Source organism: Saccopteryx leptura, chromosome 2, assembly GCF_036850995.1.
Source record: "Saccopteryx leptura isolate mSacLep1 chromosome 2, mSacLep1_pri_phased_curated, whole genome shotgun sequence".
Taxonomy (NCBI): domain Eukaryota; kingdom Metazoa; phylum Chordata; class Mammalia; order Chiroptera; family Emballonuridae; genus Saccopteryx; species Saccopteryx leptura.
The window spans coordinates 230,255,467-230,274,913 of NC_089504.1; the positions used below are offsets into that span (position 1 = coordinate 230,255,467).

A 19,447-nucleotide genomic window follows, 5' to 3' on the forward strand; every position below is an offset into this window, starting at 1 on the left:
CATATTGAAAGGTTTGAGACTTATGTTCAATTTGGGGCAAGAATTCTTCCTAAGCATGTGTGTACTTCGGTCTGGAGGCCTATAGTGTCTGGTGGTCTCTCTCTGGTGATGGCAGCTGCCACTGATGGTCTCTGCTAGATCTCCTAGTCCATTAGAGACCACACATGGTAATGTTCTATCATCCTTCTATACCTATTAGCTGGAATACTGTAAAAAGAAAAACTTCCCCACACCAATTACTTGGTTACTCTGTGGTGTAATTCATACAGGAAAAGCAAGATAAATGCTTCATTTTTTCCCTTGTCCACTTACACCTCTCTCTCTCTCTCTCTCTCTCTCTCTCTCCTCCCTTATCGCAGGGTGTTTTCCTGAGCCTCACACACAATCATATACTCTGACATTCTCTTGCCCCTCCCAAAGGCCAAGTGGCAGGCCATGAATGGAGAGCAGTGGCAGGAAGTCTTGGTTACCCCTCAGATGTGTCATCTGATGCACCTGTCCATCCCCATTTACTGAGCTGCTGTGCTGACCCCTGGACTAGAAGTCAGGGATTCAGAGACCCTGTCTTTGCCCTTGGAGGCTCCTTGTCTAATGGCTCAGGGGAGGGAACTGCCACAAAATGACCGGTTATTTGTATTGTACATGTATATGCATGAGAACTTACATAAGGCCACACAGCCCGTGCCAGGAGGGGTCACCAGAGGCAGTAACAACTAACTGCCATGTGGAGGTCTCTCTGCTCTGACTCAGTCATCTCTGATTATCCTCATCTAACAGGAGCAGTGAAGCCCCAGACTGGTACCTACTGCCCGATGGCTCATGGCCATGCTGCTAATCGGCACGAGGCCAAGATCCCAGGGGCCATTCTCTTCCAGGAGAGCCTGACTGACTGTAAACGCGACAGAGACTGGCTGGAAGGGAAGGGGAAGAAATAAACACAGTTACGGTAGGGTGGCAGGACTATAGATGGCATTTAAAAAAATTCTTTTTCATATTGTTTCTCCCAATAACTAAAATTAGATCAGCTTGGTGCAGAAAAAAAAAGCACACAAATTAAAAACGTCATGTGAGCAAACACTATACAAAGGTCTGCTCCCTCTGCTCTAACTCCAGCGTTGAGAAAATGTACCACGTCACCTAGAACAGTCACGGGGCAAGGAGTTCATCTGCCTCTCTGCCCTGCCTCTTGCTCCGGGCTAGCTGAGTCTCGCCCTCACACGGGACACCACCAGCCAAGCCACCCTCCCTCTCCCGGCCGAGCAGAAACAGGCTCCCTGGAGCGTACTAGATGATGATTCACTGACAAATTAAAATAAGATCTCCCCACCCCCAGCTTCACACCCTTCCTAGCAACATATGTTCCTTGTTCTTTTTCCAACAGGAAAGGCCTATGATTAGTTCTTGGGAGAACCTACCAGGCAGAGTTCTGGGGTCTTTCCTTGGGCACACGAAGATATTTTTTGAAAAGGACCCGGTGCCCTCAGTAATGAGCCCAACTCTCTCCTCTCATTTGCCCCCCAGTGCTCCCATTATGTTCTTCTCCTCTCCTTCCCATGTCATTAACTCCCTCCATCCAGCCTCTGTAGCCGCCTGCCTGGACCAGAGAGAGCCCACCAATGAGTCTCTGCCTCCTGGGCCCACCCACCAGGCCTTCGTATACACATGGGGCTCATCCCTGACAACACCACTTCTGGCAAAAGAGACTGAATGGATTATTTCATGATGTTAAGAAATTGTAACTTTTTATGTAAATGATGGTATTATGGTTTCACTTTGTTCATTTTAGAGTACTTATCTTTCAGAGATACACATTGAAATGTTACAGATGAAGGGATATGATGTCTGGGACTTAATAAGAAATAAAAAAGGAAGATTAGAGCAAGTAGGATATAAATGAAACAAGACTGGCCATGAGATGACAACCATTAAAGCTGGGTGATAGGTACACAGGGATTTATTACACTAGTTCGTCTACTTTTTTAATCTGTTTGAAATTGTCCATTAAAATTAAAAAAGCTTCCAAGGGATCGCTCTTGCTGTGAGAATGCGTAAGGACGGCCTGAACTCGGCCTCCCAGGCAGCCTTGTAACCACCTCTCCCACTGTGCTCGTGCTTCCTCCACATAACTTTCTGGAAGCGGAGCGTGTGCAGGCTCCTGCTGGGCATACCGCGGACCCTCACACCAGACAGGCATGCCTAGTCTCCTCCAACATCTTGTACAGCGACCCTCCACACCCTTTGTCCATCACTCACATCTATTGTCCACCTACTATGTGCCAGACACAGCCTCCACCCTCAGAGCACAGACAGTGAGTCGGGAGAAGGTAAGTAAACCAGGCGTGGCCCTTACAAGAATACTGACGCCATAGGCCCAGGGTGCTGGGCAGCACAGAGGAGACTGTGGCTGGGAGACTTAAGGGGACAGGGAACGCCCCCCCAGAGCAGGTCCCACCTGCTCATGCCAATGTTTCTCCTCTTCCCCAAGTGCCTCTTCCCCTCTATACAAATGTGTCCCTTCCTACAAGGCCAGTTTAAATCCTACCTCCTGTGGCGCTGTCCCTGTCCTGCCACCAGTGTCCTAGGACTATAACATTTACTGTTTATAAAGGGACCACACACTCAAATGCCTAGAGAAGTTGTTCAGGTAGCATGACTGAGGTTGCAAGACAAGTCCAAGAACAGAGGGCACACTGCTCTTACGGTAAACCAGAGGGCACATGCCCATTCTAAAATTCTAAAGTGCTAGCCCACTTGCCCTGGCTGGGTAGCTCAGTTGGTTAGAGCATTGACCTGATACACCAAGGTTGTGGGTTCGATCCCTGGTCAGGGCACATACAAGAATCAGACAATGAATGCATGATTCAACAACAAATTGATCTCTCTCTCTCTCTTCCTTCCTCTCTCTCTAAAATAAATCAATCAATAAAAATTTTTTAAAAATTAAAACAATAAATAAAGTGCCAGCCCACCATGGCTGAGTGGACTGTGGTTCCAGTATTATATAATTTAACCATGCATCTTGTTATGTACTAATATTTTTTCATATAAAAATTCATGTAGAATCCAGATTTTTAAATAAAATCTTCAACTAAAAAAAAGTTTTGGCTCAAATATTTAAAAAAGATTACATGTTCTCAGGGCCAGAAGCTACTCTAACAAATTGTCTAAACCACAGAATGTAAAACACCAAGAAGGAACTGTGATGTAAATGAACTATGGACTCTGGTGGTTACAATGTATCAGTGTAGCTTCATCTGTTGTAATAAATGTGCTGCTGGGGGGAGGGGGATCTTGATAGATGGGGAAAGATATATATATGTGAGGACAGGGTGTGTATGGGAAATCTCTTACCTTCCACTCAATTTTGCTTTGAATCTAAAACTGCTCTAAAAAATAAAATCTACTAAAAAAAAAAACCAAAAAAACCAGACCTAAAAAATCACTCTGTGGGCCAAACCAAATGTTCAATTTATGCCCCAGACTACAAGTTTATAACTTCTGACCTATTTCATGTTATTCAACACTTACCACGTATTAACCAGCTTTCTGCTCTGTATGTATATTTTTGTATAATATAGGCTCCTTATTAATAAAAATCATATTTCAACCCAATCACAACAGTGGGGCACTGAAAATCCTCAGGGTCTGTGGGTGGGGACAAGTCTCTCTCCCCCCAGGCACTTACTTCTGACTGGCCTCCATCTCCAACAGGGCAGACAGAGCTGAGGTCCCCTTCTTCCCCACCGGGGGGCCAGTTGACTCGAGGGAGTGCGTGGAAATGGGTCCAGTCATCTGTAAGCCTTTCATGGCGGCCCCTTTCTGAAGCAGAGAAAAGACAAGGCCATATGCCTGAGTGGACACCTCAGTGGACGCCACTCACGCCCCTGCACATACTGCTACATACTTCAGGCTCTGGGAGTCCCCTTAACCGAGGACATAGGTTCTCAGTATTCGGTAAATGCCAGAAAACCGCTCTTCACTTGAACGGAAGCTCCCAAATGCCTGTTGACAAACTGCCTCTTTGAGGTGGTTTGCACATATCATCTCATGTTGTTCTCATCACAACTCTAGGAAGTAAATAACGTTACACCTAATTTACAGCAAAGAAACCGAGTCTCAGAGAATTAAACTGCTTATCCCAAATCCCATTTGACCTGGAATTCAAACTCCAATTACCCGACTTCAAAATTAAGGTTCTTCCCACTCTCCCAGAAATGAGGCTGTGTACACTCATAAGTGATGCTGGTAGAGAAGGCAGCTAGATGTGTTAGAGCAGTGGTTCCCAACCCCTGGGCCGCGGGCCGGTACCGGTCTGTGGGCCATTTGGTACTGGTCCGCAGAGAAAGAATAAATAACTTACATTATTTCTGTTTTATTTATATTTAAGTCTGAACGATGTTCTATTTTTAAAAAATGACCAGATTCCCTCTGTTGCATCCATCTAAGACTCACTCTTGACGCTTGTCTCATAAGTTCGACAATTATATTTAAAAATACCACAGTTTTTATGCTGGTCACACAATTTTATTTTGTGTATTTATCCGTCCCAACCTAAAGGCCGGTCTGTGAAAATATTTTCTGACATTAAACCAGTCCGTGGCCCAAAAAAGGTTGGGGACCACTGGGTTAGAGGACACTGAACTTGAGGTTAAGAAAAGAAAAGTAAACACATGGCCGATGATGGAGGGCTACCCAGCAATGAAAAGAAATGAACCACCGGTGCAGTTACAACTTAGATGAAGGTTACATGTTGTATGATTCCATTCATATGACATGTGGAAAAGACAAAAGTATCATGACGGAGAACAGACCAGCACCTACCACGGATTAGAGATGAGGGGAGAGTGTGGCTACAAAGGGTGGCATGAGGGAGATTTTTTTTTTTTTTTACAGAGAGAGAGTCAGAGAGAGGCATAGACAGGGACAGACAGGAACAGAGAGATGAGAAGCATCAATCATTAGTTTTTCGTTGTGCATTGCAACACCTTAGTTGTTCATTGATTGCTTTTTCATATGTGCCTTGACTGTGGGGCTACAGCAGACTGAGTAACCCCTTGCGCAAGCCAGGGACCCTGGGTCCAAGCTGGTGAGCTTTGCTCAAACCAGATGAGCCCGCGCTCAAGCTGGCGACCTTAGGGTCTCGAACCTGCGTCCTTGGCATCCCAGTCCGACGCTCTATCCACTGCGCCACCGCCTGGTCAGGCGAGGGAGATTTTTTTGAGTGATGGAAACTATTCCATATCCTAATTGTATGGCGGTTACATGAATCTGTACATTTATAAAACTCATAGACCTGTATACACACACAGCTGGGTGTCCTCAGATATATCATATAACCAACACGGGCCTCAGTAAACTCACTGGGTAGCATGTAGTTCAATGAATAAATGCTCAAGGGTGCTGGGAACTCTAAAAGTAATATTACTGACATTAAGCTAAACACTGAGGCCCCCTTGGGAAGCACGTGAAGGCCCTATGTCCTTAGGTCACCCTATACCAGAGAACACTGCCCAGTGGCTGACTGCCCAATCTCTCCCTTCCTCACCTTCCCTGGAAAAGAACACACTGTTTGAGAGTTAAGATAAATGCTGGACAGTGGTGAGTAAACAACCCAGCCCGTGAGAGGCCTCTGAGATAGGAGGAGACAGCTCCTGCACCCCAGACCGAACACAGTCCCCCGGGGCCGACAGAACCCTCACCCGCATCATGCGGTCTGAGCGATGGCGCCTGCGGATCCGGTTCAAGCCCTCCACAAAGCGGATAAAGCCATCCAGGAGCTGCCACTCCTCCTCGTCTGCCCGGGGCCTGTCCCCATAGATATCACAGTGGACCTCCCCTTCTGTAATGCGCTTGGTGGCAGTGACACAGGCTGGCAGCAGCAGGAAGCGGGTCCTCCAGAACTTCAGAGACTCAATCAGGCTGTGGAAGGAACAAAAGGAGGCGGTGGTGAGAAAAAGCAGATCATGAAAGCACCACCAATGCATATACCATCTCAACCCTCTCCGGGAGGCTGGCGTGTGAGGGTTTCTCTCCCCATGATCTGCACTCAAAACAGAACCTCACTGTATGTCAATGATCATTTAGAAATAAATTACTAAAAAAACAAAAACATAAACACAAGCTCAGAAGGAAGAATTCAAAGACTACATTTACTTTACATCCCCAAGATGCTAGAACGCTTCTGTGCACCCAGGCCCAGCAAAGTTGTGGCTTTTTAATCATCACAATCGTAAGTCACACATGGAAACGAAAAACAAGACACCACAAGTAGTGAGGAAAATGTTAAGAATGTGATCAAAAAAAAAAAAAAAAAAAAGAATGTGATCTGCACTGACATTCCAGCACAGAGCATATCACCACCAAGTTTTTTTTGCTGTCTGTTTTTATGCAGTAAAATACACATAACAAAGTTTACCACTTAAATGATCTCTAAGTGTATATTTCTATGACATTAAGTACATTCATACTTGTTGTGCAACCATCACCACCATCCATTCATCTCATCACTCAGTTATTAACCCAATGCAGATGTGCTTTTGTTGTTCCATGTTTTTCTGAAACAGACATCATTTTGTAATAAGAAAAAAAGGGCTGGAAGTGTTAAAATATGGCTACACCCAAGGCAGTCAAAACGGAACACCAAAGCACACTTTCTGACCTGAAGTCCTCAGAGCCAGCGGAACAGATGTACTGGTCTAAGTAATTCCACTTGTACTCCTCCAGCCGTTCATGGGAGAATTCCACCCAACAGGACACAAACTCCGAGTCTGAGTGGGAAGGGCAGAGGCTGTAGGTATAGTGGATCTGGGCAGATTCATAAGGGTACCTGAAAAAAAACCCCACAAAAACCATGTCCAGAAGTCCAAAAGAGAATCTTCCCTGATTCTTCACCTTTTCTGTCTCAAAACACTTAGCACCATATTTGGCATTCAACTCTCGACTACAGTAACCAACTCATCCCCAGTGACTGATAATGAGATCTCTCAGATCTTAACTTTCTCTCCTCACATTATTTATTTATTTATTTATTTATTTATTTTTATATTGAGAGAGAGAGGGGAACAGACAGGGACAGACAGAAAGGAAGAAAGATGAGAAGCATCAACTCATAGTTGCAGCACCTTAGTTGTTCATTGATTGCTTTTCCATATGTGCCTTGACAGAGAAGGCATGGGTGCTATAGCTGAGCCTATGACCCCTTGCTCAAGCCAGCAACCTTGGGCTCAAGCCAGCGACCTTGGCTTGAAGCCAGTAACCTTTGGGCTCAAGCCAGTGATCATGGGGTCATGTCTATGATCCCATGCTCAAGCCAGCAACCCCATGCTCAAGCCCAATGAGCCCATGCTCAAGCCAGCAACCTCAGGGCTTCAAACCTGGGTTCTCAGTGTCCCAGACAGACATTCTATCTACTATGCCACCAACCTGGTCAGGCCTCACATTCTTTATTTTTACTTGGCTTGTTGAGAATCAGGCTAAACATTATAAGCTAAATCAAATTCCATATGGAAGTATGGGATTATAACCATAAAATAACCATAGAAACAGAACAGTAACTTCAGAAGAGAAACCACTCAACCTCCTCAGTCTGAAATCTGTGTGACACACATAATTCAGCATGTGGGCACAAGTCAGGACAGTAGCTGAAAACCTTAAATATCCAAAGACTCACTTGGGAAGGTATCGTGTCACTGTGATCATCTTATCCTTCAGTGTCACTTTGTGAAAAGTTCTGCCCATACTCAGCCAGTACTGGTCCTCCTCCTCAGGGCGGTTTCGGGAAATAAGGCCTAATAGAAAGAAAAAAAAAACCATTCCTGCCATTAGGTTGAAGGTCATTTGTTAACAGGCAATTGCTTCTCTTCCATGTAGATTCAGAAAAAGAAAACCAAGCCTGACCGGTGGTGGCATGCTGGATGGAGCGCTGACCTAGGATACTGAGGACTCAGGATCAAAATCCCGATATCGTTGGCTTAGTTGCAGGCTCACCAGCTTGAGCATGTGATCATCAAAATGATCCCATAGTTGCTGGCTTGAGCCCAAGGTCACTGGCTTGAGCAATGGGTCACTGGCTTGGCTGCAGCCCCCCTAGTGAAGGCATATACAAGAAGCAATCAATGAATAACTATAAGAGTGACACAACTACAAGTTGATGCTTCTCATTTCTCTGCCTTCTTGTCTCTCTCTCTCTCTCTCTCTCTCTCTCTCTCTCTCTCTCTCTCTTGCTTACACACATGCACACACACACACACACACACACACACACACACACAAAGAAAGAGATAGATAACTTAAAGAGGCAACACTTTCTTTTGAGTAGCAGTTTCATGGAAAAGTGTTATCTATGGTAAAAAAAAAAAAAGTCCTTAAGTTGGTGGATTTTTCTGTTACTGACTAACCAGCAGCAGATCAGAGGCTGGGGCTGCAGATACTATCTGGACAACATACTCAAAGCTGAACAACAGCCTGATGCTGTTCTGGAGATGTTAATAGGCTGAGAGACAAAATGGAACTCAATTCCACTCAAGTATATGTTAGTACCCTGGCACATTTGAGGTCCTTACCCCAGGGTGGCAGCCAACCTGGATTTCTGGCCTTAGCTCCTACAACTACCAGACACCCACACCATATTTCAGTCTTAAAAGACCAACTTATTTATTTGCTATAATTTCTTTCTCCAAACATTTGTTCCTGTTGCTTTCTTTGTCTTCTCTCCTGGACCACCATCAAAATCCTATGAATCATTTAAGGCAGCGGTTCTCAACCTGTGGGTCAGTCACCACCCCGGCGGGGGTCGAACGACCAAAACACAGGGGTCGCCTAAAGCCATCAGAAATACATATTTTATTTAAAAATGTATTGTATAATAAATATGTATTTTCCGATGGCTTTAGGCGACCCCTGTGTTTTGGTTGTTCGACCCCCGCCGGGGTAGCGACCCACAGGTTGAGAACCGCTGATTTAAGGTAACCATCAAATGCCACTTCCCCTAGAAAATTCTCAGATCCTATCAGCAATTCTGAATTCTACCCTGTATGTAGCTTCTTATATGTGTGTCTCATGCCCTTACAAACTAAAAGTTCCAGGAGGCCAGGGCCCAAATCTTTTTTTTTTTTTTCAAATCTTTTTTGTCTTTGTATTTTCTGTAGCACCTGATAAAGTGCCATTCCCACAAAGGATATTCAAAAAATATTAATTGAATTCAGAACATTAAAAAGGAAAAATAATGAAGAATCAAGAAAAGACGAGCTTTTCTACAAGAAATGTGTACCTGAAACCTATGTACTCTAATTGATCAATGTCACCCCATTAAATTTAATTTATAAATAAATAACATTAAATAGTATTAAAAAAAAAGGAACACTACAATCTTTACAGAGAGTAAAAATAGCTCCTCAGTGAACAACTGAGCCAAGACAATTCCCGTGATATAGAAATGAAACAGACCCCTTGTTCGGCTCCGAGAGACAGTCACACAATGGCAGGCAGAGTGGGAGTTGCCAGAAGACAGGATGGCAGAGGTCTAAAGGATCTTCACTGTGAATGTGATTTCCCAGATGACAGTTGAGGCAGGCAAGTTGCATGTAAAAGAGGCCAGGTTTTGACTCCACGCACCCAAATTAAACCCCAGCACTTTCATTCATCAGCGGTGTGATCTTGGGTACAAATCTAAGTCTCACTTTCTGTACTTGCAAGCAAGCTGGTCCCAATCCCGGCATTTCATGCAACAAACACCCAGCTGGTCATCAGGAAGACAGTGTAATGGGATAATGGTCATGACCATCTTGCATGGTACCTATATCCTATTCCTAATTAGGTAAACCACTGTTATTCTTGTTTTTATCCTGCATGGCACTCTTCATAATCTGTGATCAAATATACACTTGGGGTTTATTACTCGAACATCTGTCTTCCCCAGAACCCCAGTAAACTGTATACTCCAAGGACAGCACCGATGCTATTCTATTCACTACTGGTACTGGGTCCCCGCTCACAATCAGTTTTTAATAAATCTATGATCTGTGAGTAGCACAGGTCACTTATGGTGGCTACTTTTCCAGTAATTATAATTATAATGGTACCATTTCTGTTGCTATAGAAACAAAAACAATTAAATTTTTTTTTTTTTTAATTTTTTTTTTTTTTCAGTTTTCTGAAGCTGGAAACAGGGAGAGACAGTCAGACAGACTCCCGCATGCGCCCGACCGGGATCCACCCGGCACGCCCACCAGGGGCGACGCTCTGCCCACCAGGGGGCGATGCTCTGCCCATCCTGGGCGTCACCATGTTGCGACCAGAGCCACTCTAGCGCCTGAGGCAGAGGCCACAGAGCCATCCCCAGCGCCCGGGCCATCTTTGCTCCAATGGAGCCTTGGCTGCGGGAGGGGAAGAGAGAGACAGAGAGGAAAGTGCGGCAGAGGGGTGGAGAAGCAAATGGGCGCTTCTCCTGTGTGCCCTGGCCGGAATCGACAATTAAATTTATTAAAGAAGAAAGATTGCCAGAAAGGGTACAGTTAGGTGAGTAGCCTAACTAGCCATGACATGAGAGTCACGATCAGCCAAAACAGAACTGGATGCTAGAGGAATTATGGACCACTAAGGTACATCAATCAGCTATTCCAGAGAAAAGCAAGTAGGCCAGGTTGGGACCATTGACACTAATGGCAAATTCACTCCACTATTCTTGGGATAAAAAACAAAATCCTTCACATGATCTTATAAGGTCTGAGTCTCCTGATATTAACGGCCACATCTCTGCTTACTCCCTATGCTTCACCAACCAGTTTTCTACTTGGTGCCCAGAAAGTGTCATAGTGCCTCCTGCCTCGGGCCTTTGCATAATGCATCCCTCTGCTTGGTATGCTCTTCTTACCTGATCCTGTCTTCCATCCCCACCTGGTTCCCTTACTAATAACTCCTGCACATGCTTCACATCTTAGCTCAAACATCACCTTCTCAAGGAAGCCATGCCTGCTTTCTCCAGACCAGATCAGGTCCCATATTAAATATTCTCACAGCCCTTTGGTTTTTCCTCACAGTTTTTATCACAACATGAATTATATTTCAGAGTTTTTACTTTCCCCCGCTGGCCTATAAATCCCCCACAAAGCAGGAGGTTCAAAAAAAAACTGCTGAATGAATGAACAGATGACTGAATTCATATATTTATCAACCCATATTGTTGTATGCCAGGCACAGTGGTAGAAGATAAAAAAATGAAGCTAAAATAGTCCCAGACCCTGGTCGGTTGGCACAGCAGTAGAGCGTTGGCCCAGCGTGTGGAAGTCCTGGGTTCCATTCCCGGCCAGGGCACACAGGAGAAGTGCCCATCTGCTTCTCCACCCCTCCCCCTCGCCTTCCTCTCTGTCTCTCTCTTCCCCTCCCGCAGCCAAGGCTCCACTGGAGCAAAGTTGGCCTGGGCACTGAGGACAGCTCCATGGCCTCCACCTCAGGCACTAGAATGGCTCCTGCCGCAGCAGAGCAACACCCCAGATGGGCAGAGCATTGCCCCCTGGTGGGCATGCCGAGTGGATCCCAGTTGGGCACATGCGGGAGTCTGTCTGACTGCCTCCCCGCTTCTAACTTCGGAAAAATACAAAAAAAATAATAATAATAATAAATAAATAAAATAAAATAAAATAGTCCCGGCACTCAGAAAGGTTACTATTCAGTAAAATCTAGGATATGAGAAGACAGCAACATGTGATAAATATCACAAGGAAAATCCAGAGGGAGTCCAAAGCTTCATCCTAAACAATGGGACCTGGACCAGAGGACCACTGAGCTCCCTCTAACAAAACCTCACTTCTCTGGTCCTCTGGCCAGAGGAGTTTTAATGAAGCCAAAGATGACCTGAGATCTAGAGCTGGGTGCTTAGGGGAATTGGGAGTCTCATTAGCTATAGGGAAGAAGCAGAAGATTAACGGTTGCTCATTGATTGTTCCAGGAAGTGAGTGCTGCTTGCAGACTCCAGGCACCCACACTTAATTTTCTCTCCCTGAATTATTGCAGAAGAGCTTTCTAGAGCCTGGCTCTAACTCAATCGGCGTCACCGAGTCTCTGTCACCTTAGTAGTCTCTGTCACTCACAGATGACCCATTCTTGCTCCAAGTCACTAAGCTTCAGTGACAAACAACAGATGAATCCAGAATAGGAAAAAAAAAGTATAAACTTCATGTTTTAGGTAACATCTGAGAACCTGCTGTGTGCCAGGGGCTGTGTTAGAAACAAATACAAGTTTCTGGGTCTAGAATATTCACTATGTGCTCTGACATCTCTGTCATGGCTCAGCTGCCCACTACTCCAAGAACCTGCTCATATTCTCTTCCTTAAAAGGAGAGTTATAGACCAAAGAGAGTTTTAAGATAAATCTGTGCCTGGTGGAGACTTTATTCCTCCTATAAAATAAAATTTAAAAAGAAAAATTTTGTGTTAAAAACCAATTACTCGCCCTGGCCGGTTGGCTCAGCGGTAGAGCGTCGGCCTAGCGTGCGGAGGACCCGGGTTCGATTCCCGGCCAGGGCACACAGGAGAAGCCCCCATCTGCTTCTCCACCCCTCCGCCGCGCTTTCCTCTCTGTCTCTCTCTTCCCCTCCTGCAGCCAAGGCTCCATTGGAGCAAAGATGGCCCGGGCGCTGGGGATGGCTCTGTGGCCTCTGCCTCAGGCGCTAGAGTGGCTCTGGTCGCAACATGGCGACGCCCAGGATGGGCAGAGCATCGCCCCCTGGTGGGCAGAGCGTCGCCCCATGGTGGGCGTGCCGGGTGGATCCCGGTCGGGCGCATGCGGGAGTCTGTCTGACTGTCTCTCCCTGTTTCCAGCTTCAGAAAAATGAAAAAAGAAAAAAAAAACAAAAAAAAAAACAAAAAAAAAAAAAAAAAAAAAAAACCAATTACTCCTAAATTTATCTATCCTTTACCATCTTTAGAGTCTACTTGCACAAATTTAGTAAAAATAAACAATAGAAGGCCAAGGAGAAAAGCTCACCTCGGCTGTATAGGGGACTGCTGCTCAGCGGGGGCGGCACCGCGGGGCTGGGTTTCTGCACCTTGGGCTGCACTATGATTTGATAGCCCTGCATGAGACGCTGGCAGATGAACTCTTCAAACACCTGCTGGGCTGTCATCTGCACACCCTCTTCGTCCCTCCTGAAAAAGCAAACAATTGTCCACATGCATGTGCTTGGCCCAGGGCAGAGTGGCACTCAGAGTCCGTGGTCCCATCCTCTCCTTTGCTTCAACCCCATTAATTGTTCCGACCCTACAAGTCAGCCCTGAGAACCATTCTGCGGTGGGTCAGAAATTTGTAAACAAGTTTTGGGAGAAATTATCAGTTCAAGAGTTAAAACAAGGAGGCAGGTAATTGGATGGCCAAATGGGTGATCTTAGAAAAGAAGATCAGATTTGTGTGCCCAGAACAACTGTCATAGAAAATATGAGAAAGGATTAATGAGGAGAAATGGTTAAAGGAGGTAGGTCAATAGAACTCCAAAGAAAAATAAACAGTTGTTACATCATAAAATTTCCTAAATGTAAGAGGGCACGGGTTTGAAAATGCGGTGTTTTGATGCACACCTGGCCATACCTGGACTCCCTGCAAACACCCTTCCCCTGACACCAACCTGTCCATGTCCGCTTCTGGGAGGAGGTCATAACAGCCCTCTGTGTAGTCATTCTGCAGACCCTGGCGGTCGGGGAAGTAGTCGGTGGTGAGGGGTAGGCACGCCGGAGTAGTGAGAGACTTCCAGTCCACTCCAACTGTGCAACAGAAGCCTGGCACTACAGGGGGAGCAGACAGTGTCAGAACTGCCTCGTGTAAACAGGGGAAAGGTACATGTGGTCACCACGGCAAGCGTGGAAAGTGGGAGGTGGGAGAGGGAAAGGAGGGGAGGGTGGGGGAAAACAAAATTCATGGTGAAAGGTGACAAAATTTCCAGGCAAGGGGATGGGGAGGGAGGAAGAGAAAGAGAAAGAAACAGTTTGTTAGACAAGGCAATGCGCGTGCTTATCCAATCCCATCATGCAAATGGGATTCACAGCTGATACTTTTCATTTTCTGCTGATCGTGAGCTACAAGCTGCAATGCCAAGGAGGTTACCGCAGGGCAGGCAGAGTTACACATCGAAGCAAATCACATTCCAAAAGCAGAGGAGAGCTCAAGCTGGAGCCTCTCCCGAGGACTGCAGAGCGGCTGGGTGGAGAAAGGAGGAGAGCTCAGCTGGATTTTGGAGCAAACAGCACACAGTAGCAGAATTTAGGAATACTTTCAGAATTGTAAAAATAAGTTACAGATCCAAAAGTGGAGGAGGAGAAACCAAGGATGTCTGGGAAAGTTATAAGGCAGAACTTTAAGAGACTGAGTTTAACAATCTAGAAAGGTAGAGTGGGCCTAACCATACGGGTCTGCCCAAAATTGCCTGCTCTTTGGTTAAAGCAGGGTTTCTGCACCTTGATATTACTGAGGTTTTAGACTGGATAATTCTTTGTCGTAGTGGGGGCTGTCCTGTGCATTGCAGGACGTGAAAACAACATCCATGAACTCTACTCACTAGATGCCAATGGCATCTCCTGATGGTAAAAACTCAAAATGTCTACAGACATTGTTACATGTCTGCTGGGGACAAACTCATCCCCAGTTGAGAATCCCCAACTGAGTTAAAATATTAGGGTGATTATTTCTTTAAAGTACTTAAATGAAGAATATTTTACAAATATTTACACAAGAGAATGATATGAAACAGAAACACTCCACCCCTTTGCCTCTGAATCACAGGTGAGATCCTCATACACCTTATCTCTGCAATGTGCTGTGTGGCTTTGAATGTGGTATACCTCTGTTATCTCATCAGTCCTCACTGATGAGAGGACTGATGCCTTCTTGGGAGCAGGTTTGCTACTTTTATCAACCCCTTTCTACAGTTGGCCAAGCCAAACTTCCCAGAGGTTACAGGATCAGAACCCTCTCTGTTCAGGAATCTTTCCACCATATAGACACATACCAACCAGCACAATAGAGTCCCACTGAACCTGGAGTTAAAGGGCAGGAAGAGGACTTGTGTGCTCAGTCACAGCGGGAAATATGCCCTATGCAGCACACTGCCTCAGGAAAGATGATCTGACCTGCAACAGGCCTAACTCCATTGTCTACACAGGTCTTGGGGTGATTCTTAGTCTGTTTGTTTGAATTATATTATGGTAAGAACACTTAACATGAGCTCTACCCTCTTAACACGTTTTTAAGTGTACGATACAGTATTATTAACTGGGGCACAATGTTGTACAGTGGATCTCTTGAGTTGATTCACCATGAATAACTCAAACTTTATGTCCATTGATTAGCAGCGCCCCCTTTCCACCACCCCCTCAAGCGTCTGGCGACTACCATCCCACTCTTTGATTCCATGGCTTTGTCTATGCTCAGGTCTTGTTAACTCATTAACATTTTAAGAATTCAAAACATAGCCCAGATGGCCTAATTAATTGCCCCAATTTCTCTACATGGCAGGTGAGGGGGTTGAGCATATTCCTACTTCCTGGTTAGATATCATAGCAGAAGGAAGCTTTTCTCTAGCTTACCTTATTGTAAGAATATAGTACATAATACATATATAAAACGTTTTAATTGACTGTTTATTAGTAAAGCTTCTGGACAACAGTAGGCTATTGATAATTAAGTTTTGGGGGAGTCAAAAGTTATATGTGGATTTTTGGTGCACAGGGGCCAGTGCCCCTGACCCCCATGCTTTTCCAGGGTCAGCTGTAATCAGTTGTCTAGCTATTGCAATAGAAAAGGATGATCAAAACAAACGTCACCCAGTCAAACATTTTCAGCTACAGGTATATAAACAGTTCCAGTTCTTATTACTTCTTTCCAGCTTTTCCCCAAAGTCATCATTAGGTATTGAAGGCTAAGGCCCACTCGGGACCAGCACAAAAGCCTCATGAAAATTCTGTTATCCTTCCCATGTTCCTCTGAATAATATTCTGGTTGTTTGGCCACTCCCCTCTCATTTTGCATCTGAGAGGCTGAAGTCTTCCCTCACCACCCTGCCGGCAGGTATCCCAGAGCCCTGTGGACTTCCAGACCATTCTCTTCCCACAGGGCTCCCTCTTGCTTCCTCAAGCTCGGCCCCCTGCAACCCCCACCTCCTTTCCACCTTCCCCAGTCAGCCGCCCCCTCTTACTTGGTTCTGGAGAGGTAGAAATACTGTCCTCTAGAGAATCTTTATTCTGGGTCCTAGGATTCATACCTATGGAAAGATGAAAACAGCTTGTTTTAATGAGGCTCATTCTTCAAAAAAAAAAGTTCTGACCAGTGTGGTTTAAAAATCCCAAAACTAGAGCTAAAACGAAAAATGTAAACCAAGTACAAAATCTGTGCTGAGTATTTCCCACAGCACAAAGATTCAATCAAAGAAAGACGATCCCTCTAAAACCTGAGAGTGAGCCAGAACTTTACTCTGAGGTTATCAATACTATTCTTCGCCTGATGAGACCTTGCAAAAAGCAACTTGCCACTTATAGTAAGAAAAGGGACATATTTCAAAGTCATTTTAACTAATTGAAGCAATCTTTAGCAAACATAAAATGACCCATTTAAATTTAGTCCGCTCAACCGTCATCTTCTCGAATTTTCTTCCCCAAATCATGGCTTTCTGAAGTATGACACCAAACTCACTAAAGAGAAGAAAATGATTTTACCTATAAGTAGGCTGAAAAAAACAGAAAGATTCTTTGAAATGCAACTTATTTACTGAGATGTAACAGAACTAATTTTAAAACATACATATAAATATTTAAATGCCCCTTTCAAAACATATATATTTACTAGAAAGTTACACTGTAGAAAAGATTAGAAAGACCCTAACCGAACTGTCAACAGTGGCTACCTCTGAGAAGAAAGCTGGAGGAGGCAGAAGATAAATGAGAACTTGTGCTTTTTACTTAAAATACTTCATGTAACCTGAATCTTTTATAACAAGAACGCACATTTATAAATCCCTTGTGAAATCTTAGAGAAGACAGGACAGGCTACAACCTGGGAAACAGCATCTGCAAATCACATATCTGGCAAAGGACTTGTTTCCAAAACATATAAATAACTCTGAAAACTCAAGAGCAAAATAACACCTGATGAGAAAATAGGCAAAAGATTTGAACAGAAACTTCACCATACAACATACATAGAGCGCAAATAAGCACATGAAAAGATGTTCATCATTATTAGCCATTAGGGAAATGGCACATTAAAAGCATAGCGAGATATTTCTACATGCCTCTTTGAATAGCTAAAATGACAGGTCACCACCAAGGGCTCAGAGACTGCGGAGCAATGGAAACCTTTATCTACTGATGGCAGAAATGCAAAATGGTACCCCACTTTGGAAAACAGATTTGCAGTTTCTTTAAAAGTTAAACGTACATTTACCATTTGACCCAGCAACCCCACTTTGTGGAATGTACCAGAGAGATGAAAATTTATGTACGCACAGAAACCTGTCATGTAAATGTTTAAAATGGCCTTATTCACAACTGCCAAAATGTAGAAACAACCCAACTGTCCTTAAGTCAACTGGCAAATATAACCAATGAAATATGACTGAGCAATAAAAAAGTAATGAGCATTACCATTGATGCATGCAACAACTTAGATGAATCTCAAAAGCATGATGCTGAGTGAAAGAAGCCAGGCTCAAAGAGCCACATACTGTATGATTCCATGTGCATAACGTGCTGGGAAAGGCAAACCAAAGGGAGGCAGAACAGACACCAGTGGTTGCCAGGTGATGGGGGAGGGGCTGACAAAGGGGCAGCACAGAGGAATTTGGGGATAATGGAAACACTGTTTCTTGATGTGTTTGTTGGTCATTATTACTAGGAATTTGTCAAATCTCATAGACCTGTACATTGAACAGAGCGAGTTTTACTATATGTAAATTTTAAAATAAATATATATATTTTTTAATTTAAAATGATGATGTCACTTGGCCAAAACAATTTTTTAACTTCTTTTTTGGAACTGCCTTAAGCAGATTTTTACAATTTACTAATCATCATAATAAGAAGATACAAATTATTAAGTCAGACAATGTAGCATTTCATTTTATTCAAACCCACACTGTGAGGCAGACATGGTATGGGTATTATCCCCTTTCTACTGATAAAGAAACAGAGGCTCAGAGAAGTTAATTTAGTGAGAAATCACCCAGGAAGTAGGTGAAACCTACACTGAAACTCTTCTGCTTAAGTCTACAGATGCTCTATTTCCTGCCCACCCATCTGGGGAACCAGTTTTCAGCTATTGAAAATGTCATCTGTTCTTTGTCAACAAAAGCCATTTGGAGCTAAAGTTTCTGGAAAAGCTAGCTCAGTTGATTGCATCCATTTTCACGAAAACACAAAGCAATGAGGTAGATTTTCTCGTTCAGCCTAAGAACTGGTATGAAGGCAATTACAAAATTGGCATTCTTAAAACACTCTGAACAACAGAATCATTAAAACACATCACCTCACAGTTTTTTATGCTAAATTCGAGTATTAGATCACTTTTTCTTTTAAGAAAACCCCATCCAGACTTGGTCTATAGGAACTGAATGAAATTCTTAGACTAATAAAGAAACAGTTCAACTTACAATTGCACAAGCAATAATTGTTTGAGTTTAAGGAGCCAACCAATAAAAGGGTTCTTAGAGCAGCTTTGGCTCCTAGGCCAAAAGTAGACTTGTGCCATTTTTAATTGATACAAGCACATTCATGGCCACCAGGTGCCTTGTATGTTACATACACACACACACACACTCTCTCTCTCTCGTTCTTATTTTATTTTAAAGGAATAGCAATGAAAAAAATGAAAGGAATACATATTTTTAGGGCTTCTGCTAAGCTTACACACAGCTTGGTAATTCCCTGCCTCTCCCATGAGCTCTGTCTTTGGGGCTAACTTTCAGTCACAGAGACTTGCTATTCTCATGTAAAGATCCCCAACAACTGAGAGGACAGACATGAGCCCTCCTGGTCAGTCAGCTACACTCCAACCCCATATCTGGGGATGATTCTCTCACTGTCAAAGTTCAAAGCAAAAAGGGTGATCAGTGTGGGCCTTTGGGAGCCGGTTCCAGGAGGTATCTACAAACCTGTGCCTGGGGCAAGTCCTTTCTCCTTTTTGGGCTGCAGAGATGGTGCTTACCCTTAGACAGCCCAACCTGCCTGGGTGGGTGAGTCTGAGTCCCTGTCTTCTGGTCTCAGTGTGCTATGATTTACTGTCTACTTTAGTTCTCAGGCCACATCTGCCTGAGACAGTACGAATACCAGCTTGCAGCTTCTGGACCCCAACCAAAGAGAAATAAAACTTGGTATTGCTTATTTTCTTTTTCAAAATTATCTAGAGCACTTATGTCCGATGAGGAGAATGGCGCTGACTAACAAGTTATACACTGGTGCCCAGTTAAAGAAA

The 19,447-nt window shown here is 44.2% G+C and overlaps 1 protein-coding gene across 9 annotated transcripts in view; it reads right to left on the bottom strand.

Annotated features, from left to right (window-relative positions):
* The window catches only part of DEPDC5 (DEP domain containing 5, GATOR1 subcomplex subunit), a 111,378-nt gene that overhangs the window by 31,814 nt on the left and 60,117 nt on the right, over positions 1-19,447 (bottom strand). For 4 of the 9 annotated variants that reach the window (XM_066370427.1, XM_066370429.1, XM_066370426.1 and 1 more), the window contains 7 exons: positions 16,179-16,244; positions 13,617-13,800; positions 12,983-13,143; positions 7,670-7,787; positions 6,659-6,826; positions 5,700-5,919; positions 3,686-3,819 (listed from right to left, as the gene is read on the bottom strand). In XM_066370427.1, the coding sequence (XP_066226524.1) occupies positions 3,686-3,819; positions 5,700-5,919; positions 6,659-6,826; positions 7,670-7,787; positions 12,983-13,143; positions 13,617-13,800; positions 16,179-16,244 (1,051 nt within the window). Of the gene's footprint in view, positions 1-3,685; positions 3,820-5,699; positions 5,920-6,658; positions 6,827-7,669; positions 7,788-12,982; positions 13,144-13,616; positions 13,801-15,674; positions 15,770-16,178; positions 16,245-19,447 lie in introns of those variants that run through there. The other 5 variants (XM_066370430.1, XM_066370428.1, XR_010749340.1 and 2 more) reach the window with 4 other exon arrangements.